At 43.5% G+C, this 27,819-nt stretch overlaps 1 protein-coding gene across 1 annotated transcript in view; it reads left to right on the top strand.

Moving 5' to 3' along the window:
• The window catches only part of LOC137544100 (retinol dehydrogenase 7-like), a 41,204-nt gene extending 13,944 nt beyond the window's left edge, over nt 1–27,260 (top strand). The window contains exons 3-5 of the mRNA XM_068265164.1: nt 18,592–18,850; nt 25,865–26,031; nt 26,771–27,260. Of these exons, the coding sequence (XP_068121265.1) occupies nt 18,592–18,850; nt 25,865–26,031; nt 26,771–27,003 (659 nt within the window). The 3' untranslated portion in view covers nt 27,004–27,260. The remainder of the gene's footprint in view (nt 1–18,591; nt 18,851–25,864; nt 26,032–26,770) is intronic.
• Nucleotides 27,261–27,819: the final 559 nt, after the last annotated feature.

Raw genomic sequence — 27,819 nt, forward strand, 5'->3', positions numbered from 1 at the left:
TATTATTCAGACTAGTTCCAGGGTGTTGATGACTACGGAGCTCACACCCAAGACTAGGAATACTATGTATTATCTGTGTTATTATTCAGACTAGTTCCAGGGTGTTGATGACTACGGAGCTCACACCCAAGATTAGGAATTAGCTTTACAATCCTGTTATACTTCAGACTAGTTCCAGGGTGTTGATGATCAAGGAGCTCACACCTAAAGACTAGACATTGTTGATTATTTGTTATGACCTTCTGCTTTCCTGACCTCTCTTCTGATCTCTGATTTGGTACTTCGCTATATCTGATACTCCGTTGCCAAACCTTGCTTGCCTTAGGATTCCGAATCTGTCTCCTTCCTCTGTATCTAATCTGTCTGTCCGTTGCCGACCTGGCTTGTCCGACATCGAGAACTATCTCCTCTGTTTAGAGATAGTTCACAGATCTGTCAGTGACACTCCACCATTGGTGTCACTCACACTCTGGTCCTTCCCATTCTCAGCCTGACTCCTCCCCTTGGGGAGCCTCAGGCTATTGGAAGGATCCTGTTCTTTGGGCAGTATCTCTTACTGCCTTGCACCCTCTATACGGGTGCTCTCCTCAAAGTATTACTGTTGCACCAAACACTCATATTACTCAGGTGTCCAGAGGTTAGTGATATATCTGATTATCGGTGATACTGCAGATCATCAATAATCGGGTATATATCTGTATTCTTGGTGATACTGCAGATCACCAATAAGCAGACCCTCTCTGTGTTACACCGATCGTTACAGTCTCCCAGTGCATCACTGCTGAATATATGCAAATTAACCATTGTTGCCCTTAGAAGCTAAACACTGCACTCCAACGGTTCTGGAGGTGTGTTTAGCTTCTAATGACAACAATGGTTAATTTGCATATATTCAGCAGTGATGCACTGGGAGACATCTCAAGCTCACTCCAACCTGAATTATCGCAAATTCTTTCTGTTCTTAGAAAGCAAACTTTTGTTTTCCATAGCATTTTAGTAAGGGGTATTTTAGGACCATTGTAGCCCCTCACACACTCCAATGAGTTCTGGTTCACCATGAGCTTGCTGGTTAGTCTGTACCTCTCGATGTTACAAGCCCTACTCCATAGAGCCAAATTAATCCATGCCGTGCACTGATGAGGATCAAACAATCTGAAACAGTCTGTATGCATGTTGGATTAGTATAGCTCTGTACAAATTAACAAGCTGACACATCATTGCATTCCAACGGTTCTGGAGATGTGTTTAGCTTCTAAGGGCAGCAATGGTTAATTTGCATATATTCAACAGTGATGCACTGGGAGACATCTCAAGCTCACTCCAACTTGAATTATCGCAAATTCTTTCTGTTCTAAGAAAGCAAACTTTTGTTTTCCATAGCATTTAAGTAAGGGGGCTTTTAGGACCATTGTAATCCCTCACACACTCCAATGAGTTCTGGTTCACTATGAGAATTCTGGTTAGTCTGTAGCTTTAGTTCAGCAGCAGACGCCGCTATTAGTAAGAGACAGCGGGCGGGGATGACTCACCTCTTCCGCGTTCCAGCGTGCGTTCCACTGTTGTCACTTCCTGCAATGCCGTTCACTTACAGTACAGTGGGCGGCATTGCAGGAAGTGATGACAGTGAAACGCACGCTGGAACGTGGAAGAGGTGAGTCATCCCCGCCCGCTGTCTCTTACTAAGCTGGGGGGGGAGAACTCATGGGGGACCCAGGTGAGGGAGGGGGGTCCGACCCCCCTCCACCACCACGAACTTAAGCTGGAGGGGGAGCGCTCATGGAGGACCCAGGTGAGGGAGGGGGGAGTCTGACCCCCCTTCCCGCCGCTGTGCCCAATACCCCCTTCCTGCCCGCTACCCCCTTATGCGGTGTATGCTACGCCGCGGGTCAGCTAGTTTACAATATTTTACAAGCTACTCAAAGCCATTTTTGGAAACCTCCTGGACAAGTAGATATTATTGATTATTATTGCATATTGTGTAGTCTTTACCCCTAGACTGCCACAGACGTCTACAGGTGTTTCTATGTGTCCGCATCTAAACACCACAGACGTCTAAAGGTGTTTTAATAAAAATCTACTTCAACCTGCCGCTCAGGGTGGATGTGGGTGCTAAGGGTGCCATGTGATATCTCAGGGTGCAGGTGGGAGCTATGGGTGCAGGTGGGTGCTCTGGGTGCAGGTGGGTGCTAAGAGTGCCATGTGATAGCTCAGGTTGCCATGTGAAAGCTCAGGGTGCAGGTGGGTGTTCAGGATGGATGTGGGTGCTAAGGGTGCCATGTGATAGCTCAGGTTGCCATGTGAAAGCTCAGGGTACAGGTGGGAGCTCAGGGTGCAGGTGGGTGCTAAGAGTGCCATGTGATAACTCAGGTTGCCATGTGAAAGTTCAGGGTGCAAGTGAGAGCTCAGGGTGGATGTGAGTGCTAAGGGTGCCATGTGATAGCTAAGGTTGCCATGTAAAAGCTCAGGGTGCAGGTGGGAGCTCAGGGTGGATGTGAGTGCTAAGGGTGCCATGTGATAGTTCAGGTTGCCATGTAAAAGCTCATGGTGCAGGTGGGAGCTCAGGGTGGATGTGTAACACTGGTGCATTTTGAAGGCTTCCATTAGAAGCAGATTAATGACAAGAAGAACAGCGCTCACAGTTTGTTTAAGTGTGGGTCAAAACCAAATGGACACGTCTCACCTGGTTCTGTAGGCCTGCTATGGTGAGAAGGCAGCCAGTATTTGCATTTGTCCTATTTTTGACCAGGCACCAGGTTGTAAGCTCCGTAGTTGCTGTCCTGTTAGGGTAATGAATCTCCCAGGGAGATATTGTGTAGCTACTGTAGTAGTTGAAACAACAGGTAGCATTTACCAAGAGCCGTTGTTTTCTCTTGGCAGTGGGTGCATGCAAAGCAGATGAAAATAAAAATAAGAGTTTATAACTAATGTTACTGGGTTTGTGTTAATAAACAACACATTTCACATGGGTTCACCCACGCTTCATCAGGTTATCAATGACTATAGAGCAAAAATGAATTAAGATGAAATGGGGCCCTGGGCAAGATGGCAGCTTTTGTCCACCGCTGATCGTCATCTGGCTTTTTTAATTAAGATTTAGTGAGGGATAACATCCACAGGCTCCTGGATTCTCTCCAGGCGCCAGGCAACTGCCTAGGATTGCTTTGTGCATGATTCAGCTCTGCTACAGAGCCTAGAGCTTGGTCCCTGGCCACAAGTGGGACAAATGCAACTACCAGATCACCAACAAGGCATCTAAGGTCAGGGGCGTAACTAGGCCCCACCCGGTCCTCCTGCAGAAATTCTGAGCACCCCCCCCCCGGGACCCGCTCGGGGCCGTTTTGGGGGGCTGGAGGGGTCGCAGCATGAGGGGAAAGCCATGGCCACCCTTGGCGGGGAGGGGGGACGTTCCCTCGCCTCGGTGCTCCCCTCCAGATTAAACTACTGTCTGGGCAGTGGCGGGCAGTGTCTGGGCAGCGGCAGCTACATACCTTCCGTGCGCTCCATCGTGTGTTCATATCTCTAGTCTCTGACGCGACTTCCTGTATAATACCAGTTGCCGGGCTATCCTGCTGATCCTCTGCCTCTAATGCTGGGAATACACAATTATTTTGCGGCCGATTTGCCGTTCGATCGTGTTTCAATTTTTTTTTCCGCTCAATTTCTTGCTTGATTCTCTTATCTTTTGTTATCAATTTCCATTCACTGCTATCAGAAATCGAGCCGTAAAACGATTGAAAGTGAGATTGGACATGTTGGAAATTATCTATCGAACCATCTATCTGCCTAAAAAATGCATGGTGTATTCCCAGCATTATGCGCTTAGCCATAGACCTTAAACAAGCCTGCAGGTCGGTCAGTTGTTTTTGACTGGATTAGCCACATACTTATTCCAAATAAGTGATTCAGACACTACTAATGCTGAAGGATTGTTTCACAGTAAAAGAAACTTAGTTTTGGAGTATTTTAGACTTTTTTTCTTGTTTTTTATTTAAAAATGCTTTCAGTTCAAAACGTTTAGCTGATATTAACTCAAGGTCTGTCAGGTCTAGCTATGGAATTTGTACAACAAATGCAGCTCTCTGACAACAGCACGGATTCTCTGGGATCTCACCTTTTTTCCTTATAGTGGCATTTTTAATAAATTATCCCTGTTGAAACCACTTTGTGTGCAGCCCAATTGCAGTGAGGGAAACTTTATCTGTTCAATTATTGACAAAGTGCAGCGGGTGAAAGAACTTTTTGATCCCTTGATGGTTCTGTTGGTTTACCCTCTGACCAAGAAATGACCAGCCTATAATTGTAGTGGTAGGTTCATTGTAGCTTTGAGAGACAGAATAACAACAAAAGAACCCTTAAAAACCCAGTGCCCCAAAGTCAGACCCTGAGGTGATTTGTAATGAGTGAAATAAGTATTCGATCCCCTATCAAATTGATGATTTAGTACTGTCAAAATCCTTGTCGGGAGTCACAGAGGTCAGACATTTCTTGTAGTTGGCCACTAGGTTTGCACACATCTCAGGAGGGGTTTTTGCACACTCTTTGCAGATCAGTTCATCAGTAAGGTTTTGAGGCTGGTGTTTGGCAACTTAAACCTCCGTTTCCCTCCACAGATTTTCTGTTGGATTAATGTCTGGGGCCTGGGTAGGTCACTCAAGGACCTTTATGTGCTTCTTCTTGAGCCACTTCTGTGCTGCTTTAGCCATGTGTTTTGGGAAGTTGTCATGTTGGAATACCCATCCATGACCCATCTTTATTTTATACCAATTTTTTCAGGTTTTTATGATTAAACATGCGGTAAACAATAAACACTACATCAAGACCCCCCCCCTTTCCTCCCACCAAAAAAAAAAAATCACAAGCATTTATACAATTGGCTAAAATATAAGTTAGGAGGTACAATGCTTTGACATTTTTATGTTCTTACTGCCTGATTTAATAGTCTGAGGGAAGGAGCTGCTCACCCAAGATTTGACGGTACATGGTCCTATCCATTCTCTCTTCAATACACTGATGGTGTTCTGTACCCTTAGCAGAAAAATGGTACCAAAGTATAATGTGTCCACCATTTTTGATGGTGGAGATGTTGTACTTGGGGTCATAGGCAGCATGACTCCTCCTCTAAACATGACGAGTTGAGTCTATGCTAAAGAGCTCAATTTTAGTCTCATCTAAACACAACACTTTCACTCAGTTCTCTCAGGATCATTCAGATAGGCATTTGCAGGGCTATGTGTAGTGTATTATAATGGTCCTAGCTGCCTTGAGATAATTGACATGTTACCCCCATGTTGTTCTGGGCTGCTTCATCACCATTATCATGATCATTGCAACCTCACCAGGTGAGACCTTGCATGGAGCCCATCAGCCCAAGACCAAGGAGACTGACAGTTGTTTTCTGTTTATTGCACATGTGAGTTATAACACCAGCTGTTGTCACCTTCTTGCCAATTTGCTTGGCCATAGTCTTTGTAGCCCAGTCCAGCCTTGTCCAGGTCTACAATCTTTTCCCTGACATCCTTAGACAGCTCTTTGGTCTTGGCCATGGTCTGGAATATGATTGCTTTAATAGACAGGTGTCATTTATAAAGGTCCTGTAACAAGGTGGAATTAGGAGCACTCCCTTATTAGGATTCTCCTAGTTTAAAGGGAACCTGAACTGAGTAAAAGTATTTAAAATAAACACATAATGTAGCTGCAAATGAATATTACAACTTACCTCGCCATCAGTTCCTCTCAGAAGCTCACCATTTTCTTCTTACAGTGATCCCTTCCAGTTCTAACAAGATTTTGTCAGAACTGAAATATACCAGTTGCTTTCAGTTATGTATCCGCTGCTGTCAGTTACAACTGAATGTGTAAGGTAATGTTCATGTTTCCCTATGGTTCAAGTGGGCGATATTACAGTTTAACACTGTGCTGACCAGGAAGCTGTTATAGGGTAATGGCCATTTTCAAAAATGGAGGACAGAGAATTCCATCAATCACAGTGGACAAATGGGGCTCATGAAAGGAGAAAGAGATTGATGACCAGACTACAAGGGAGGTAAGTATGACCTGTGTATGGTTATTTTGACTTTTTATTTTCAGTTCAGGTTCTCTTTAAGCTTGCTTTCTGCTTACAGAATAAACACCTGGGGGCCTGAAATCTTGCTATATGATAGAGGATCAAATACTTATTTCATTCATTACAATGTTTTGTAAGAAATAATACCTTTTAATGGCTAACTAATAGAGTTAAATGATGCAAGCTTTCTGGGATCCAGTCCCCTTCTTCAGGCATATTTCCAGATGTAAGCTGAAGTAAAACACTGATGCAGATAAATGGTAAATTTAAATATCTGAAGAAGGGGACTAGATCCCAGAAAGCTTGCATCATTTAACTCTATTAGTTAGCCATTAAAAGGTATTATTTCTTACAAAACGTTGTTTTTTTTCTACCTATATAATTTGTTTGGCTAACACGGTACAGAAACTTTTTTGCTACTATCATTCATTACAATGCAAATCAAGCTCTGACTTTGGGGCACTGGGGTTGGTTTTTGAGGTTTTGTTTGTTGTTGTTCTGTCTCTCACAGATACAATAAAACTACTATTATAATTAAAGACTGTGCATTTCTTGGTCAGAGGGCAAACAAGCAAAATCCTCAGGGTAACAAATACTTCATTCTCTCACTGTAGTCCTCTAAGATATTTCAGGCTATTTCAGTTTGGTCAGCAAGATTGCATATAAGATTGTCAATTTAGCCTATAAATGTATTTTTTTAAGTTTTGCATTAAAAGTAATTACTCTTTGAATATTTTTATCAAAATGAAGTGTGTTACTTAAAGAACAACTATCAAAGAAACAGTTTTTCTGCCAATCCCACATTCTTATAGAGCTTTTAGCCAGAAACACTAGAAACCCTTTCAGAGGTCTCTCAGCATAGCATGTGTGAAAAAAATAGCTTTTTTTATACCAGTTGAATGTAACAAATTTGTTGAGTCGGCAGAGCTGTATAATGTAGCTAGGTTGCACTTCTCCCTGGCTGTAAACTGTTTACTTTAGACTGCGTAGCAGAGAGAGACACACAGACAGGAACATATAGAACCACGGTTGGTCATCACAAGCTCTTGATCACGGCTATCCCATGATCTTGAGCCGATTTTAGCGATCACAGGGTCGAAATTGCCATCCATGGTCGGCCGCGATCATGGATGCCGGTTTCGAATGCGTCAATGATTGCATTCGAAAGCAACTTGTGATCACGGGTTCCAGCGATGATCACGACCCAGAATCCGGTAACCAGGGAAATTACGTCATAATTACATCATTGGGCTAATCAGAGGGCCCCCAACTAAGGCCCTAGAAACCAATCAGAGGAGGGGGAGCCTCTACCCTCTCCTCCTCTATATAAGGTGGTGGCCATTTTGGGATCTCATCCTTGCTTGTGACTCTGTGGTACTGAGAGCAATCTCTGTGCTATTGTCCATCTGAGGAAGTACTTTTTCTGTTAAAAACAGTGCGTTTTACCTAATTTACACATGTACACCACAATTACTGTATTGCTCTATAGTTAGATAGTCATTTGATTGTGTTAGTTTACAGTCAGTGTAGTGTATACTGTATACTGTGCTAGCTTAGGATTGAAGCTGAGGTAGGTTAGCTTAGCTTAGGTTTGTGTGCAGGCCAGGACTGCTAGGTAGCCTTCTAGTCTGTAGGTAAGTTAGGGATTAGTTGTCGAATTTTAGGCAAGGCCACAAAGGCCATGGCACCAGGAAAGCAAGGGGCGGACTGGCAGAGCGCCGCTGCAGTGCTGCGCGGTTGGAGAAGACCAGGGGATGAAATGTGGACTCAGCAGGCAGATGAGGACAGGCGTGTCATTGCAAGTGTGGATGACGAAGATGTGGCTGCTGTGACGCACCTCTTCCCCATGGTAGCACACATGCTGCGTTGGATGCGCAGGGACCCCCAGGAGAGGGAGGACATCTGGTTCACTGTGATTCTGGACCCACGGCTGAAGGGAAAGCTGGGTCAGTTCATGCAGGGCACAGACACTGAGTGTCGAACAAGGGAGTTGCAGGAGGCCCTTGTTCGGAGACTGGAGGAAGCCTTCCACCCCCTGTCCCTGTCCAGCCAACCCAACAGCAGGTGTCTGCGGCCAGCAGCAGCAGCAGGCACCCAGGAGATCTGCTGAGCCTCACAAGGCAACTCTACATGGTAGAGCTGCCCTCAGAGGAGGGTCCAGCAGCAGCAGCATCTTCCTCTAGTCAGTACCAGCATATAACCTGCATGGTGGCAGGCTACATGGGGTCCCCCATGGCCCCATGGAGTACTGGGTGAAGAGGCTTGAGATCTGGAGGGAGCTTACCCAGTACGGCCTAGAAGTCCTGTCCTGCCCCCCTTCCAGCGTGCTCTCATAGAGATGCTTTAGTGTGGCCAGTGGGGTGGTCACGGAGAAGCGCTCTTGTCTGTCCACCCAGTCTGTGGACAGGCTCACCTTCCTGAAAATGAACTAGGCCTGGGTTGAAGGCGAATTCCTGACCCCTTCTGTCGGCGATAGGGGGACCTGAAGTGGCTGGGATTGCTATGCCTGCCTGACCAACCTTTACAACCACAACCTCCTGGCTCCTGCTAAATAAGCCTGGTTCATTTTTTTTGCAGTATCACCACCACCAGATGCCACGGTCTACCATACACAATGCTGCTGCCCCATGGTATGACTGTTAGTGTGTGTAAATAGCTGTGCTGCGCTGTTCAAAACATTTTTTGGGAGGTGTCTGGGATGAAAACTGTGCTGTCCGAGTTGTGTGGAGGCTCCAACTACAGCTGTATGACTCCTGGAATCTCATGGTTGTTTTGGTTTATTTGTGCTGTGGTACCACCACTACGTGCCATGGCCTACTCTCCTGCCTGACTCCTCCCCTTAGAGTTCAGTCTGTGTAAGGCAGAGCTAGGGAGAGGACCTCTTCTGTTGAGCTCCTCTGTACTCCAAACCTTGGAGCTGGACCTTTCCCTCTGGAGTGCTGAACCCTGGCAAGGTGGACAGTGTATGGAAGTAGGGAAGCTAGGACTTTGGTAGTGTTTGGGCTCTCCGGGCTGGAAGGCTTTGGGGGGCATGGGACTGGAAGAAGGGCTTTCCCTGTCATCCATCTGTTTTTACAAGATGGAGGCTCATACTGCTGGGGACAGTGGTTCATTACTAAACAATACAGTAGAAGGCGTGGTTGCATGGCATCAAAAAGTCAAGGCAACACAAGAGAAAATAGACTCTTTAAAGAAAATCTGTAATAAAAAAACCTCCCGTTGGGGGTACTCATCTCGGGTGGGGAAAGCCTCTGGATCCTATTGAGGCTTCCCCCATCCTCCTCAGTCCCATGGAGGCAGCCAAAAATCCTCCCGGAGCGGCGGCAATGTAAATATTTACCTCTTGGATCCAGTGCAGGCGCAGTATCCGCTCTCTGCACGGAGATAGGCAAAAATAGCCAATCTCCATCGAGCCGCTCTACTGCGCAGGCGCAAGTCTCCGGCTATTTTCACCTATCTCTGTGGGAAAAGTCGCAACAGTGCCCCCGTTGGAGCCAGAAAAGGTAAATATTGTACAGCCCGGCAATTGTCGCCTGTGCATTCCGTGGGCTGCAGCGAGACTGCCGTGGGAAAGAGGAGGACGGGACAAGCCTCAATAGGGTCCAGAGGCTTCCCCCTACTGAGGTGAGTACCCCCCAGGGGAACTTTTTTCAGTACAGGTTTTTTTTAAGCTAGGAGCTAAAGAAAATAAATATGGCAAGTCATGGAAACCAACTTTTAAAAAATCTAATTCAGAGCTGGGTGAACTGCAAAAACAAATAAGCATGGAAAAAGCAATGGAGGAGCTGAATCACTTCAGGTGGTATGCTTTCTGAATGGATACAGAACAAAAAAAAAGTCAAAGAAAGCGCTGGAAGCAGGAGAAACGGGAAAAAAATTGTTGGAGAATATAAAGCAACTGGAATCCCCAAGAGAACACTCTCAGATGGAGGTGGTGGAGAACAAAAGGAGTTTAGGCAAATGTGCAAATGGTTTTACAGAGTCAGCCGGGTGGAATGTCTGTTTCTGCTGGAATAAGACCTTTGCAAATGCAACAACAGATGCAACAACAAATGCTGAACCAGATGCACTTTGGTACAAGGATGCAACATTTTGCTGGTTTACAAAGTTTACCTGGAACTCAATATGGGTTGTTTACTGACATTAAATCAGGCATGCAATACCAAAAGTGTGCTAGCAGTATGGACACATCGGAGTTAATGCAGCAAAATTTGTTTTTTTCCACAAACCCCTTCCCATTTCCCTCATGTTGTGCAAAACCCGAATACTAATGTAAACTTTCCTAATGTTTTAACTACCCACCCTGTCTTTTTTTTCCCCATCTTTAATCTTGTAAATCCCTTATTTGATGTTAAAATAGTCAAAATGTTGGCCTTCTCTGCTGCCAGATAATCTGTCTGCTACTCATGCCAATGTAACATGCATGATGCCACTAAAAAAAAAAATAAAACATGCAAGATTGAGTACAAAAAGAAGAAGAAGAATATGGCGAAGAAGAAAAAGGTAAGAAGAACATGGTGAAGAAGAAGAAGAAGGTGAAGAAGAAGAAGGTGAAGAAGTAGAAGATGAAGAAAAAGAAGATAAAGAAGGTGAAGAAGAAAAAGAACAAGGCAAAGTTAGGTGAAGAAGAAGATGAAGAAGAATGAATAAGAAGAAGTTAGTGAAGAAGAAATGCGAGAGAGGAGAGAACCGAGAGCCCAATATGGTGTAGTAGGTATTGACAATTGGTAAATATTAAAGAGTAAAATAATACTCACAAACCAGGGTTACCTCCAGGTAACCACTGTAAAAGCAGGTGAGGAGTTTGACCTGTCCCCACTCAGGATTAAAAAGTCGCTCTCTGTAGATGAGGAAAAAAGGGGTATCCCCCTCCACCAAGGGTGGATGTAAAGTACAATATAGGCTGAACAGAGGCGCCAATAGAATAAAAACAGTAATTAAAAAGTTAAAAGTTCGCTAAGGAGGCTAGGGTGGCTCCGCCCCCTCCAAGCAGACACAGAAAACTGTGTAATGTAAGCAAAATAAATTTATTGGTACACTCCAGGGTAAAGATATACAACGCGTTTCGCGGGTATGAGCCCGCTTCCTCAGGCAGTAGAAGTAGGAGTACACTATTGGGGGGAAAACAAACACAAAGGCACGTATTGGTGTGTGGTAAGACAAAAATGCTCACATGATCGTTAATCTGCTTGTTCTTAAATATGCGTTAATTGTTACAGAGGGCTATGGGGGAGTGTTGAAGTGATTGACATGCTGCGGGGGATTTTAGGGTTTTGGTGTGCAATTGGATGGACCCGGGGTGTGGGGAAGGTATGGGGGAAAAATGAACTTAGGAAGTAGGAAAGGACCGGCTCGGATAGAGTGGGTTTGGATAACAGGGAGGAGTACATGAGGGAAGAAATATGCCTGCAATTTAAAACGAGGGGAGATAGGCTGCTCCGGTGGATAAAATTCATGGTTTTCAAACAACAAAACATCAGAGTAAAAAAGTTTAAATAGTCTGTCCATAAAGGAGGGATAGGGTTTTGTATCCAACACTATGTCGCATAAAAGCGATAAATGTGCAGACGGAATTAAATGAGAAGGAAAATAACTTACCAGCAATCTGTCAGCAACACACCTGGCGCCAAAGTGCCTAGGTGTTGTTGCCAGGTCCCTTAAATAATGACTGCATTGCTCTTGATCGATAGTGTGGGCGGGCAGTGTCATTATGGTAATGATGCGTGTCATCAGAGGGCGCTGAGGTGTTGCCCTGACAACGCATATACGGAAGTATGAGGCACACAGCTGTGTCTAGACTGAGTGCCTGCTTCCGTATTTGGGCGGAGCTGAACGGACAGCGTCATCACTACCCAGCTGGAGTCCGAATGCAGGCTGGGAGTGGGCGCTCAAAATGCGCATGTGTAGGGCAGTGGATGACATGTTTGAAAAGGGCAAAACGCCAGGAGGGGTGTTTGTGGTTACGGAGCAGGGCTGAGGGGAGTATATGCCCAAGGTAAATAAGTCGGGGCCTTCGGTTGGGTTATAACCAATTGCTTGTTACAGTGTATTTCAATAAACAACCCCAAAAGATATGTACGTAGTTGGTTGCTGGTAAGACAGTGACCCCATGTAGCCAAAAAACGGTACTGTAGGTGGGGAAAACATGCTTTAGCTTGTAAGGACACAAAAGTTCATCAATAAAATAATGCAACAAGTAATGTGTGTACGTACAGATACATACATGTTTTCAATAAAAGTAAGAATGATGTACAGCATAAAATTACATTAAAATAACATTAAAAAGACGTTAAAAAACAACCATACTTAAAATTCAAAAAAACAAACACGGATCACAATAATGAGGTCTCACAATGATTGGATAAACAAGTATTCTTATAGTGTTATAAAGGCGATGCTTAACATGTATGGTTAAACACGGGGATCCGAGATACGGGAAGTTAGCTGTTAGTGCCAAAGGAATCCACGTATATGGTAGAGAGATAGATAAATACAGCAAAAAGGTTGTGATCATATTTGGAATTGATAGACCATCAGGTAAAATTACATACGTGAACAGAACAAATAAAAATGTACCAATAATAGTAAGACAAAGGATGATAAAAGAGGCGACTGATTAAAATGAAAATATTTATGGTGTTGTTTAGTAGATTTTTTCTAACTGTTCATTGAGGCCCTCAGGTGTGAGGGTTTTTAGTATTTGTATCCAGAACATCTCCCTCGCCCTCAATTTTTCAAAAGCGTCGTGTTGATGTTGTGAGATGGATTCGATAAGGGTGATCCGGAACAAGGAAGGGTCGCTGTGATGGTGTGTGCCAAAGTGTTTTGATACACTGTGGAGTGGGAAGTTTTTGAGTATATTTCTTTTGTGTTGTCCAATTCTGCTACGTGCTGGTTGAGTGGTACGCCCCACGTACTGAAGGTGACAAGGACAAGTGATAATGTAGATGACGTATCTGGAGGTACAAGTTAAGTTGTTTTTGATAGAATATTGTAATTTGGTGTTAAGGGATTGGAACATTGTGGTGGTTTGTACGAATGGGCAGGCCATACATCTAGTCTTATTGCAGGGTGAGCATCCGGGTTTGGGTGAGTCGTTCATGTCACTGTCCGTTGTGGGTATTCTTAACCGGCTGGGTGCTAAAATGCTTTTCAAATTAGGAGCTCTTCTGAATGTGATGGCGGGATTGGGTGGGATGATTGGACGGAGATATGGATCTTGTAGCAAGACATCCCATCTATTCTTCAGGATAGAACGGATTTGGGGATGCTGGGCATTGAATTGTGTAATGAAACGAGGGCAATCAGAAGTGGGTGATGGTGTCTGATCAGGAGGGGGGTTGGTGTTTTTGGGTTTTTTCGCTTTGAATATAGCATCCTTTATCAGTTTTTTGGGGTATTTGCGGTTCTGGAATTTGTCTGCAAGTAATTTAGATTGTGTGTTGTAGTCGGTAACATCAGTGCAATTTTTGTGAATTCTTCTAAATTGACTGTAGGGGGTATTGATAGTCCAGGGGCGGTAATGGAAACTGTCAAAGTGTATATAGTTATTGGCATCTACCGGTTTGAAGTATGTTTTTGTTTTGATCTGATCGGATTCGGTGAACAATGTTAAATCTAGGAATTTAATGCTCCTCGTGTCGTGATTGGATGTGAATTGTAGTCCGGCCTGGTTGTGATTCAAATGTTTGAGAAAAAGGGGAATGAGATCGGTATTGCCTTGCCAAATGAAAATCAGGTCATCAATATATCGTTTGTAGAATATGATATTGTTGGAGAAGGGGTTATCGGATAACATTTTCTGGATTTCCAAAAAACCCATGGAAAGATTTGCATAGGAGGGGGCGAAGGACGAACCCATCGCTGTCCCGCTGGTTTGATGGTATACCTTATCCCTGAAGGTGAAGATATTATTGTGTAGGATGAATTCGGTGCAATTAACTAGGAAGGTCTGTTGGCTGGGGGGCATTAGAGGATTTTTGGACAGAAAATGAGTGATGGCCGAAATTCCGTAAGTGTGGGGTATGTTGGTGTATAAAGCGGTGACATCACATGTGAGCCATGAGTAATCATCCTGCCAAGGTATAGGACTGAGGAGTTCAATGAGGTGTGTGGAGTCTTTGAGATAGGAACTGAGTGATCTTACAATTGGTTGTAGGTGTTGGTCAACAAAACGTGAGAGGTTGCTGGTGAGTGAATCAATTCCAGAAATGATGGGGCGCCCTGGAGGGTTTCTCAGGGATTTGTGGATTTTTGGCAGGTAGTAGAAAAAAGGGGTTTTAGGATTTTGATTGATAATAAAATTTCTCTCGTTTTTTGAGATGATGTTGCTGTAGAAGGCATTGTTGATGAAGGTTTTAAGATTTTTGCTAAGTTCAGAGGTTGGGTCTGTGTCAAGAGTTTCGTAATAATTGGTATCGCCGAGTAGGCGTTCTGCTTCCTCCAGATAGTCTTTGGTGTTGAGAATGACAATCCCTCCCCCCTTATCTGCTGGTTTGATGGTGAGGTTGTGGTTGTTCTGTAGTGTTTTGATGGCTGTCTTTTGTTGGCGGGTGAGGTTGGATGGAGGGTTGAGTTTGTTTGTGTGGATGTTTTGTAAGTCCTGTAGGACTAGTGCATAAAACGTATCAATGAAATTTCCCTTGGATGCTAAGGGATAAAACCGAGATCTTCCTTTGAGTTGAGTGGTGATGAAACGTTCTGTATTGATCTCAGAGGTGGATATGGTACATGTTGGTATGGAGTCATTATTGGTAGTGATAAGGGTTACGGGGTCCTGGGGGGCTGGGGGAATCAGTTTTTTGATGGCAAAATGTCGTTTCAGAGTTAATTTGCGTACATAGGCATTCAGATCTGTGAAAATTTGGAACATATTAGATTGGTTGGTGGGACAAAAAGATAGCCCTTTCTCGAGGAGGGTTGTTTCGTTGTGGGATAATTGGTAATCGGATAGGTTAAATATGCATCTGGTTTGTGTGAGTTGGGGATTAGGAACTGTTTTTATTGCTGTTTGTTGCGTTTTCCTTTTCCCACGCTTTCCTCTTTTTCGGATTCTGGGAGGGGTCTTTTTTTCTTTGGTTGTAATATGGTTCGTGATGCTATTGGGCTGGGTAATTGGGTCGTGAGTATGTTTTGGGACAGGGTTGCAGGAAGGTCTAAAAAAGAGGAGGTGAGGGTGGTGTCAGCACTGTTGGGATTGAGGATGATTTTGGGCGTTAAGGGGTAATTTTTGTTCTGTTGAAAGAAGGTATCGATCGAAGTTTGTGTAGTGATAGTCGGTAGTTTATGATTAGTGTTAGAATTGTCCGTAGGAGGGGTAGTATGGTTATCAGCCCCTGGTCCTGTGGGGCTAACCTGTGTGTTGGGGGTGGGAGTGGTAGGTTCTGTATCGTAGATGCTGATCTGTGATGCTCTGATGGGTGAAGTATGGTCTGAATCTGGGGGGGAGGAATTGTCACTCACAGGTATTTTTGCTCCCAAGTCTGTTTTGGGTCTGAGAGAGGGTGGGGGGTTCTTTCCGGAGAAATTAAATTCCGGATTCATGGAAGGATTATGACTAATGGCCCTATCACCATCAGTACGCGGAGTGGAAGTGATGGATATTTTGGATTTGGTTTGTGTGTTGGTGGTGACCGTTTTTCTATTGTGGTTGGGACGCTGTGGTTTTGATGGCACATTGGGCCCTAAATTGTAATTGAAACTATTTGGTGGGGGTGTGGATGCCGTGAATTTTTTGTTATTTTTGTTCATATTGCGGGTGTTGGTGTCAGGGGTCTTAGTGGTGGCTGGGGTGTCAACTCGGACTGTGATAGGTGGTGGTGGGAAAAGGAGAGGTGGTGGATAGGGTGAAGAAGTACAGCTTACATGGATTAGATTTACATCATATAGATAGACAGACAGATCTATCTCTTCAAAAACAATTTTTTTTACTTATAGACCTTCACACATACTGTATATAATTACTATTTTTTCCCAAAAACATGATGCACTATGCATCATTTCATGTAAAAGAGGGGTTGGAAGTAATTTTAAGGCCATTCGTGATTCTGACTCGTGATTCCGGATTTAATACATAATTTCGATTTGAAACCGCATTCGAATTGTAATTACGATTCTATCTGTGATCATGATCATGGCCAATCCAGAAGTGGGCAGAGCCGTGATCGTATTCACTCGAATCCGTGATCGGGGGTATCCGAGCACCACTGCATAGAACTGCAGCTAATAATTATTTACACAATGTTTGAAGCTATATTTATATCATTCTGAACACATTTTCCTCCCAGTTGTACTGCTAGTGAGGTCTGTCTCTGTATGCTGGATATGCTGGACACAGTCCTCCATAGTAATGCCCACAGTGACACTTCATTTGTTCTTCACACAAATGAAAAGATAAAAAAGTCTTTGTATTGCCATTTGCTAGTAATTACTGGAAATATATGCATATACACGGCATTTAGAATTTTACCTAACTTTGATAGTTGTTCTTTAATAAACCATGTACAGTGGGATGCGAAAGTTTGGGCAACCTTGTTAATCATCATGATTTTCTAGTATAAATCGTTGGTTGTTACGCTTAAAAAATTTCAGTTAAATATATCATATAGGAGACACACACAGTGATATCTGAGAAGTAAAATGAACTTTATTGGATTTACAGAAAGTGTGCAATAATTGTTTTAATAAAATTAAGCAGGTGCATAAACTTGGGCACTGTTGTCATTTTTTTGCTTCTAAAACCTTTAGAACCAATTATTGGAACTCAAATTGGCTTGGTAAGCTCAGTGACCCCTGACCTACATGCACAGGTGAATCCAATTATGAGAAAGAGTATTTAAGGGGGTAAATTGTAAGTTTCCCTCCTCTTTTCATCTTCTCTGAAGAGTAGCAACATGGGGGTCTCAAAACAACTCTCAAATGACCTAAAAACAAAGATTTTTCACCATCATGGTTTAGGGTAAGGATACAGAAAGCTGTTTCAGAGATTTCAGCTGTCTGTTTCCACAGTTAGGAACATATTGAGGAAATGGAAGACCACAGGCTCAATTAAGACTCAAAGTGGCAGACCAAGAAAAATTTCGGATAGACAGAAGTGACAAATGGTGAGAACAGTCAAAGTCAACCCACAGACCATCACCAAAGACCTACAACATAATCTTGCTGCAGATGGAGTCACTGTGCATTGTTCAACCATTTGGCACACTTTACACATGGAGATGCTGTATGCAATTGTGGTGCAGAGGAAGCCTTTTCTCCACCCACAGCACAAACAGAGCCTCTTGAGGTATGCTGAAGCACATTTGGACAAGCCAGCTTCATTTTGGAATAAGGTGCTGTGGACTGATGAAACTAAAGTTGAGCTATTTGGGCATAACAAGGGGCATTATGCATGGAGGAAAAACAACACAGCATTCCAAGAAAAACACCTACTTACAGTAAAATATGGCGGTGGTTCCATCATGCTGTGGGGCTGTGTGGCCATGGCAGGGACTGGGAATCTTGTCAAAGTGGAGGGACGCAAGGATTCCACTCAGTATCAGCAGATTTTGGAGACCAATGTCCAGTAATCAGTGACAAAGCTGAAGCTGCGCCGGGGCTGGATCTTTCAACAAGACAAAGACCCTAAACACTGCTCAAAATCCACCAAAGCATTCATGCAAAGGAACAAGTACAACGTTCTGCAATGGCCATCTCAATCCCCAGACCTGAATATGATTGAAAATCTGTGGTGTGAGTTAAAGAGAGCTATCCATGCTCGGAAGCCATCAAACCTGAATGAACTAGAGATGTTTTGTAAAGAGGAATAGTCCAAAATACCTTCAACCAGAATCCAGATTCTCATTGGAACCTACAGGAAGTGTTTAGACGCAGTAATTTCTGCAAAAGGAGGATCTACTAAATATTGATTTCATTTCTTTTTTGTGGTGCTCAAATGTATGCACCTGCCTAATTTTGTTAAAACAATTATTGTGCACTTTCTGTAAATCCAATAAACTTAATTTCACTTCTCAAATATCACTGTGTGTGTCTCTGCTATATGGTATATTTAACTGACACTTTTTATCGTAACAGCCAACGATTTATGCAGGAAAATCATGACGATTAAAGGGACTCCGAGCACCTCTCATGGTCATGCCTTTAAGCCAGACGACTACCAACAAAGTCGTGCTATGACCCCTCTGGAGGAGCCTCTTGCAATGGCCATGCATGTCATTCAGTGATGCACTTCTCTAACAGAAAAGACAGGGGTGACCCGGAAGTTATAACATATCCAAGATGGCTTTTGCAATTTTTAAATTGGAATTGAACGAAAACTATCTTGTGTAGAATTGCGATTCAGGCATCAACTGAAAGAAGAGAGCACAAGATACAGAAGGTATGCATTTTTAAGTACTTTGTAGTACTGGTCGGAGTCTTAAAGGCATGCCCACGAGAGGTGCTCAGAGCCCCTTTAACAAGGTTGCCCAAACTTTCGCATATCACTGTATATAACACTGAAACAGATAATATTTTTTTATGTCTTGTAGGGCTTTGGGGATTGGTGAATAATGCCGGCATTATCACTGCTGCTTTTCCTAATGAGTGGCAAACAAGAGAGGACTTTTTTAGGGACCTAAATGTGAATTTTCTTGGTGCGGTGGATGTTACAGTGCAGCTACTGCATCTGGTCAGGAAAGCCCAGGGACGTGTTGTTAATGTATCTAGTGCTGCGGGGAGAATTGCTGTTGTGGGTGGAGGATACTGCCCATCAAAGTCTGCTGTGGAAGCTTTCTCTGACAGCTTAAGGTAGGTTTGTGTGAGTGGAGCTCTGTCATTTCTCTGATTTAAGAAGTGGAGAAGGTTACTTAGTTCTCCCACCAGCAACATCATACTTTTTTTGAAAAAAGCAGAAAGTTCTGAAACAGGATATTACCATTTATTGGCCAACTTTAGAAAATTCTAAGAGTAGACATATGGCCAATAGGCCTTCTTCAGACTCTTCATTATTGTGTATTGAATAATGGCCCATACACAATTCCCTTTTTCGCCCCGAGTTTTCTCCTAGGTGGTATTTTCACAACCTGTCATAAAATGCCTTTTAAGCCACCAGCAAGCAAGAAAATACTCAAAATAAATTTGACAGTACTTTTCCCCCAACTTTTGGGAACTTTTTCAATTGTAAAATGCAAAAAATTTAGTTTAAAGAGAAGGTGAAAAGTATCTCCTAGGATGATAACTCAGGTGAAAAAGTTAATTGGAAAAAGGGAGAAATATAAGCAGCACGGTGGCGTAGTGATTAGCTCTCTCGCCTTGCAGCGCTGGGTCCCTGGTTCGAATCCCAGCCAGGGCACTATCTGCAAAGAGTTTGTATGTGCTCTCCGTGTCTGCATGGGTTTCCTCCAGGCACTCCGGTTTCCTCCCACCTTCCAAAAACATACGGATAAGTTAATTGGCTCCCCCTAAAAAATTGGCCCTAGACTACAGTACTTACACTACATAATATAGACATATGGTAATGGTAGGGATTAGATTGTGAGCTCCTTTGAGGGACAGTTAGTGACAATATATATATATATATATATATATATATATATATACTGTACAGAGCTGCGTAATATGTCGGCGCTATATAAATACTAAATAATAAATAATAATAATAAAATATCAAGAAAAATAAGATACAAAGAAAACAAAAAATGTGAAATCAACAAGGAATCGTGGAGGCAGGATAAAATCAACACCAATAGGCTAAGTGATAACAAGAAAGCAATCATGCAGAGTTTTCCCGCAGGCAAATCGCGCAAGGAAACTCTGCCATAGGAAACAATGGCACCGCTGCCCGAATCACTTACCTTAGCGATTCGGCCGACATTGCCATCAGTTTCCATGCTGGAGGCTGCTAATCCCATAGCCGTGCATGGCATATGGGATTCGTCAGCGTTCCTGCAGAGGAGGAAGTGCAGCCGCGCATCTCCCAGCCGCGCGCAGCACTAGTGGAAACGGTCCTCAAAGATAACACACCTCCAGAACGCTGGAATGCAATGATGTGTCAGCTTGTTAATTGTATAGAGCCAAACTAATCCAACATATATACAGACTGTTTTGTGAACCTAATCAGAGCATGGCATGGATTAATGTGGCTCTATGGAGTTGGGCTTGAAACACTCAGCGTCACAGATTACCCAGCAAGCTCATGGTGAACCAGAACTCCTAGAAGTGTGTAAGGGGCTAAATAGAACCTAAAATCTCTCTTACTAAAATGCTATGCAAAACAGAAGTTTGCTTTCTTAAAGCACAAGGTATTTGCGATTATTCAGGTTGGAGTGGCATACTGTAGTGAGAGGAATTTGGATGCTGCCCTATTTATTTAATTGTATGGAATGCCAGTTGTGTGTTTGGTTGGCTGCAGCAGTGTTTGAATCAAGTACCTGAAACAAGCTTGTGAGTAATTTGACTACACTTTAACCACAGTACATGATATTCATACTCTTTTTGGCTGAACGTATCCGAGACATAGGCTCAGCAGATCAGCCTTTGGCACATTTTAAAGGGAAATAAATATGGCAGTCTTCATATCCCTCTCACTAAAGGGTTACTTTAATCTGGCTTGGTGCTGATGATTAAATGGAAGATTCCTTTGAGGCAAGTCAGTGACATCCCAATGTATCAGTGGGTGCTGCAATATTAATTCACAGAGAGAAATGCAGGTGATGATAACAACTGTAAAGTGTGTGAGGAATTATCATCTAGCCTGAGCTGTCCTTTAGTGCAGTGTTACTACAGACTGCAATGTAAAATGGAGGATTCTGAGCTGTCGATTTCATTTTTTAGTATTTCATATAAAAGAGAGAGGAATACACAACAGGCACACAGGAAGGAAAAGTGAGACATCAAGCGTATGTGTACACACACACACACACAGCCACACATACACACACACAGACACACACACACACAGACAGAGCCACACATATACACACACACACACGCACACGCACGCACACGCACGCACACACACACACACACACAGCCACACATACACACACACAGACACACACACACACAGACAGAGCCACACATATACACACACACACGCACACGCACGCACACACACACACACACACACACACACACACACAGCCACACATACACACACACAGACACACACACACAGACAGAGCCACACATATACACACACACGCACACACACACACACACGCACACACACGCACACACACACACGCACACACACACAGCCACGCACACACACACAGACACACACACACACAGCCACACATACACACACACACACACACACACACACACACACAGCCACACATACACACACACAGACACACACACAGACAGAGCCACACATATACACACACACACGCACACACACACGCACACACGCGCACACTCACACACACACACAGTCACGCACACACACACAGCCACGCACACACACAGCCCCGCACACACACACACACACACACACACAGCCACACACACACACACACACACACACACACACACACACACACACACACACACAGACACAGCCACACATACACACACAGACAGAGCCACACACACACACACACACACACACACACACACACACAGCCACACACACACAGACACACACACAGACAGAGCCACACATATACACACACACACACGCACACACGCACACGCGCGCACACGCACACACACACAGCCACGCACACACACACAGCCACGCACACACACAGCCACGCACACACACACAGACACACACACACACACACACAGCCACACATACACGCACACACACACACAGCCACACATACACAATGCCATAAACAAACATAAAAAAACCCCAAGACACAGCCACTCTCTTTCTCAAACCTTCTCTTGCTGCCATAAACAGCACCTGCAGGCTAGCTGTAATCAGGCTGGCAGGGGAGACAGCAGAGCTACGTCCTGTCTGCATGTGCTTCTTCTCTCCTCCCTAACTACTGCATGTAATGCTGGGAATACACGGCTCAATTTTGAGCCATTAAGATGGCTCGATAGATAATTTCTGACATGTCTGATCACCGTTCGATCATTTTGCCGCTCTATTCATCATTGAAATGAATTGAAAAAAGATAAGAAAATGAGCGGAAGATAAGAGAATTGAGCGGGCAAAATGATCAGGTGCAGAATCGAGCGCCAGTAGGGGAGTAGCAATAGGGGGTGCAGAGGTTGCGACCTCTTGGGGGCCCTTGGGCCAGAGGGGCCCCGAAGGGCCCTCCCTCAACTTCAGTATTAGCTTTCTATTGGTCCTGTGCTCATAATAATGACTTCTATAGATATTTTGAATAGTGGTAATCATTAACAAACGGCTCCCCATCCCCTTCTTGCACCTCTGACATCTGTGGTTGTCCTTGGCAGGTTTTGGTGTGCCGTATCAATTGTTACTTATAGAGTGTTTGGGAGGCCCTAATGTAAAACTTGCATCGGGGCCCACAACTCCTTAGCTGCACCACTGAGCGCCAGAATCGACCCATGTATTCCAAGAATAAGAATGACTACAGAGGTGATAAGTTAAAGAGGAACTTCAGCCTAAACAAACATACAGCCATTAAGTTACATTAGTTATGTTAATTAAAATAGATAGGTAATATAATCTCTTACCCACCTTGTTTTAAAAGAACAGGCAAATGTTTGCGATTTCATAAGGGGAGCCATCTTTTTGGTTGAAAGGAGGTGACAGGGAGCATGAGACACAGTTCCAACTGTCTTGTGTTCTGATCACCCCTCTCAGTTGCTAGGCAACGAGAACAACAACATCAGAAATCCCATCATGCTTTGCACAGCATCAGGGGAAAAAAGCCTGGGCAGTTTTCTTTGAAAGGGTGGAGCTTAGCTAAAAATGCAGCTAAAAATGAGACTTCAGTAAGAAAAACAAAGTTGTGATACTGTGAAACTGTTAAAGAAACACCAAGCCTTTTCAGTGCTGCTGAGTAGATTTGTAGTCTGGAGCAGGGGCGTAACAACAAGTATAGCAACCATAGCGTTTCTATGGGGCCCTACGCCACAGGGGGCCCGCCCATACATCAGAACTTTTTTTTAATTTTTATTTCGGTCCGGTCCGGGTCCCCTCCCCCCCCCCCCGATAATTTTAGAACTGCGGGCCCCCCCCAGGCCCCCCTCGGCCCCCCTCTTCTGATAAGGTGGCTAGTGAGGAGGGGGACTACTTGGCGGTGCAATGATACTCCTGGCGACCGGGCCCGACAGTTACTCTATAGTTCCAGCTTACGGGCCCGGCCAGCCAGGGAGGAGTGACGTCACTGACGTGCGTGAGAGGGATCGGACAGACCGGCTGCAGACAGTGCCTGCCTAGTAGTGTGCTGTGCTGCGATCCTGACATGCACCTGTCTGGACTGGAGGCTGAAGCGGAGGAGAGGAGCCTAGGAGAGCGGAGCGACCCGACCCCACGCAAACTGCCTGCACCGTGCACTGCACCATTTGTAAGTCCCTGACTACATATACTGGGCACATATAACCCTGACTACATATACTGGGCACATATACCCCTGACTACATATATTGGGGACATATACCCCTGCCTACATATACTGGGCACATATACCCCTGGCTACCTGTTCTGGGGACATCTCTACCCCTGGCTACATGTACTGGGCACATATACCCCTGACTACATATACTGGGTACATATAACCCTGACTACATATACTGGGCACATATACCCTGACTACATATACTGGGCACATATACCCCTGACTACATATACTGGGCACATATACCCCTGACTACATATACTGGGTGCATATACCCCTGACTACATATACTGGGCACATATACCCCTGACTACATATACTGAGCACATATACCCCTGGATACATATACTGGGCACATATACCCCTGGATACATATACTGGGCACATATACCCCTGACTACATATACTGGGCACATATACCCCTGACTACATATACTTGGCCCATATACCCCTGACTACATATACTTGGCACATATACCCCTGACTACATATACTGGGCATATATACCCCTGACTACATATACTGGGGACATACCTCTGGCTACATATTATTATTATTATTATTATTTATTGTATTTATAAACCGCCAACATATTACGCAGCGCTGGACAATAAATATATACAATGATACAAGGATGACATACATAGGGTTATACACATAGAACAAAGTTATATATACAAATTGTACAAAATACATGATCATGCAATATGGGCTGGTTAGGTAGGCCCAGTAATACAAGTACAGGCTGTCATAGGACAGGAGCACATGAACCTGTAGATTACACTAGGGAGTGGAGGACCCTGCCAGAGGCTTACAATCTAAAGGGAGGGGTGGAAACACTAGGTGGGGCTGTTAAATATTCCTTAGAGAGTTACTGTGTGGTAGGAGGTGGGTAGGCCATCATAAAGAGGTGGGTTTTGAGGGCTTGCTTGAATGTGTTGAAAGAGGGAGCAAGTCTGATGGGTGGTGGAAGGGCATTCCAGAGGGTGGGGGCAGCTCTTGAGAAATCCTGCAGGCGGGCATGGGAGTGTGAAATGCGCGGGGTGGTGAGGCGAAGGTCGTTGGAGGAACGGAGGGGGCGACCTGGTGTATACTTGTGAACAAGCTGCGAGATGTAGGTAGGGCATGTTTTGTGCACAGATTTATACGCCAGGCATAGAATCTTGAAACATATACTGGGCACATATACCCCTGGCTACATATACTGGGCACATATACCCCTGACTAAATATACTGGGACATATACCCCCTGAATACATATACTGGGGACATATACCACCTGGCTACATATACTGGGAACATATACCCCCTGACTACACATACTGGGCACATATAACCCTGGCTACACATACTGGGCACATATCCCCCTGCCTACATATACTGGGGACATATACCTCTGGCTACATATACTGGGGACATATACCTCTGGCTACATATACTGGGCATATATACCTCTGGCTACATATACTGGGCATATATACCCCTGACTACATATACTGGGCACATATACCTCTGGCTACATATACTGGGCACATATACCCCTGACTACATATACTGGGGACATATACCCCTGCCTACATATACTGGGGACATATACCTCTGGCTACATATACTGGGCACATATATCCCTGGCTACATATACTGGGGACACTGGCTGTTTGTCATTATGTGCATTTACTGGTGAAAAGCTGTCTCTTATTATGTGCATTTACTGGTGAAAAGCTGTCTCTAATTATGTGCATTTACTGGTGAAAAGCTGTCTCTTATTATGTGCATTTACTGGTGAAAATCTGTCTCTAATTATGTGCATTTACTTGTGAAAAGCTGTCTCTTATTATGTACATTTACTGGTGAAAAGCTGTTTCTTATGTGCATCTACTGGTGAAAAGCTGTCTCTTATGTGCATTTACTGGTGAAAAGCTGTCTCTTATGTGCATTTACTGGTGAAAAGCTGTCTCTTTTTATGTGCATTTACTGGTGAAAAGCTGTCTCTTATTATGTGCATTTACTGGTGAATAGCTGTCTCTTATGTGAATTTACTGGTGAAAAGCTGTCTCTGGAGGTTCACTTTAAGGACTGGAGTGATAAGATAACACTCTCACTGGGAAAGCTTATCACTATATTTTAATAAGGCAAGCTTCTTTAGTGAATGGACACTTAAATTACCTATTGATGTGTCATGATAAGTTTTCACTTGCCTTATTATCACTAGCATGATCTTAGTGAATTGTGGCCTATGCCTTTTAACACTCATCTTGTTGCTTTTCTGTAGAAGAGACATGCATGGATTTGGGGTAAAAGTTTCCATCGTGGAACCAGGGGTTTTCCAAACGCAAATGACTCTTACTCTGGATCCTTATGTAAAAAATCAGACGTCACATTGGGATAAATTACCTCCAAAGATTAAAGAGGACTACGGAGAAGACTATTTCAAGCAATGTAAGCTGAAACAGGAATCTGTATGCGGAATTTCAAATTGTGGTTGTCTCAGCATCAATCAGGGGGTGGGGCACAGACTGAATGCTGAGAAGCTTGCAGTTGTAGAAGTTGGTGTAGAAATGTAGGTGTCTCTGACCTAACACTTTGTTAGCAATTTATTTGCAGAGTGTTTAGATAGATTTAAACAAATCTGTATCGCAAAAGTAAATTAAAGCGGAATGAAACCCAGCATTTCTTCTTTGCTCTAAAAATTATTTGCAGCATATTATATACAACCAGCATTTTTTTTACTAGAACAGCATTTAAAGGGTTACACAGAGGACTTGAAAGTTCAGTGCAGAGAAAAGAAATCTGGACGCATCCGAAGTGGAGATAATGTTATCTTGTGTTTACTTAAATGTATCAAGTGAGGAATGTGACATATTCTCTGACTGTGCAGAAGCTCCTGGACACAGACAGACACTCAAAGCATTTCTGCCTTCAATACATAATGAATAAAACCAGTTATGAATAAAATGCAAAGTCAGCTCACAAAGCAAAAAAACTGTACTTTTGGGAACATATAATTTCTAAATGAATAATAATACTTATGCACAAATGCAAATATGATAACCATATAGCATATAAAATGTAGGAAAATATGTTCTTATTGAATATTACTGTACGTCATGGTTTTATACCGCTTTAAGTTATTCTGCATACAATATCTCACAAGTTGATGTTTCTGTCATTTTCATAGATATCAAAGTCCTGAGACTTATAATGGGTATGGCCAGTCCAAAGATTAATAAAGTGCCAGACTGCATGGAGCACGCTCTGACCGCTGTTCATCCCTGGACAAGATACTCACCTGGCTGGGACAGCAAGTTATTCTTCATTCCTCTGTCCTACCTCCCTACATTCATCTCTGACTATTTCTCTGACTATATACACTATTTGTTTGCTCCCAAAAGAGTTCAAACTCCAGCTTAGATCAACACAAATACATTTCTTACAGGACTCCAACGGGGAGACAGAGAAAAAAAAGGGGACATATTGTACTGTAATGTAGAAATATATATTTTAAACTTCCTACAAAAACATTGTTGCTGGTGGAACTATTGGGGCAGGGGTTTGCAGTAGCACCAATAGAACTCATTGAATATGTTTGCCAATTTATATAAAATTAGTCTTTACTTATTGCACAATACCAATTCTGTTCAACAATAAAGTGCATATTATACACAAAATTTTGGCTGTCCTAATCAGCTTAAAGAGAATCTGTATTGTTAAAAATCGCACAAAAGTAAACATACCAGTGCGTTAGGGGACATCTCCTATTCCCCTCTGTCACAATTTCGCCGCTCCTCGCCGCATTAAAAGTGGTTAAAAACAGTTTTAAAAAGTTTGTTTATAAACAAACAAAATGGCCACCAAAACAGGAAGTAGGTTGATGTACAGTATGTCCACACATAGAAAATACATCTATACACAAGCAGGCTGTATACAGCCTTCCTTTTGTATCTCAAGAGATCATTATACACAGGCAGTGTGCATAGAGGGGCCAGGAGGGGGGAGATGCATCACAGAACCACAACACTGAAGAACTTGGCAGCCTTCCAGACACAGGCTGACAAGTCTGACAAGAGAGAGATAAGTTGATTTATTACAGAGATGGTGATAGTAGAACATACTGCAGTAAGCTAGAACACATTAGAATAGCTTTTGGAACTTGTAGGATGATAAAAAACAGGATGTAATTTTTGTTACGGAGTCTCTTTAAGTGCATCACTTTCTCTGCCTGAATTA

This window comes from Hyperolius riggenbachi, chromosome 2 (assembly GCF_040937935.1).
Source record: "Hyperolius riggenbachi isolate aHypRig1 chromosome 2, aHypRig1.pri, whole genome shotgun sequence".
Lineage (NCBI taxonomy): Eukaryota > Metazoa > Chordata > Amphibia > Anura > Hyperoliidae > Hyperolius > Hyperolius riggenbachi.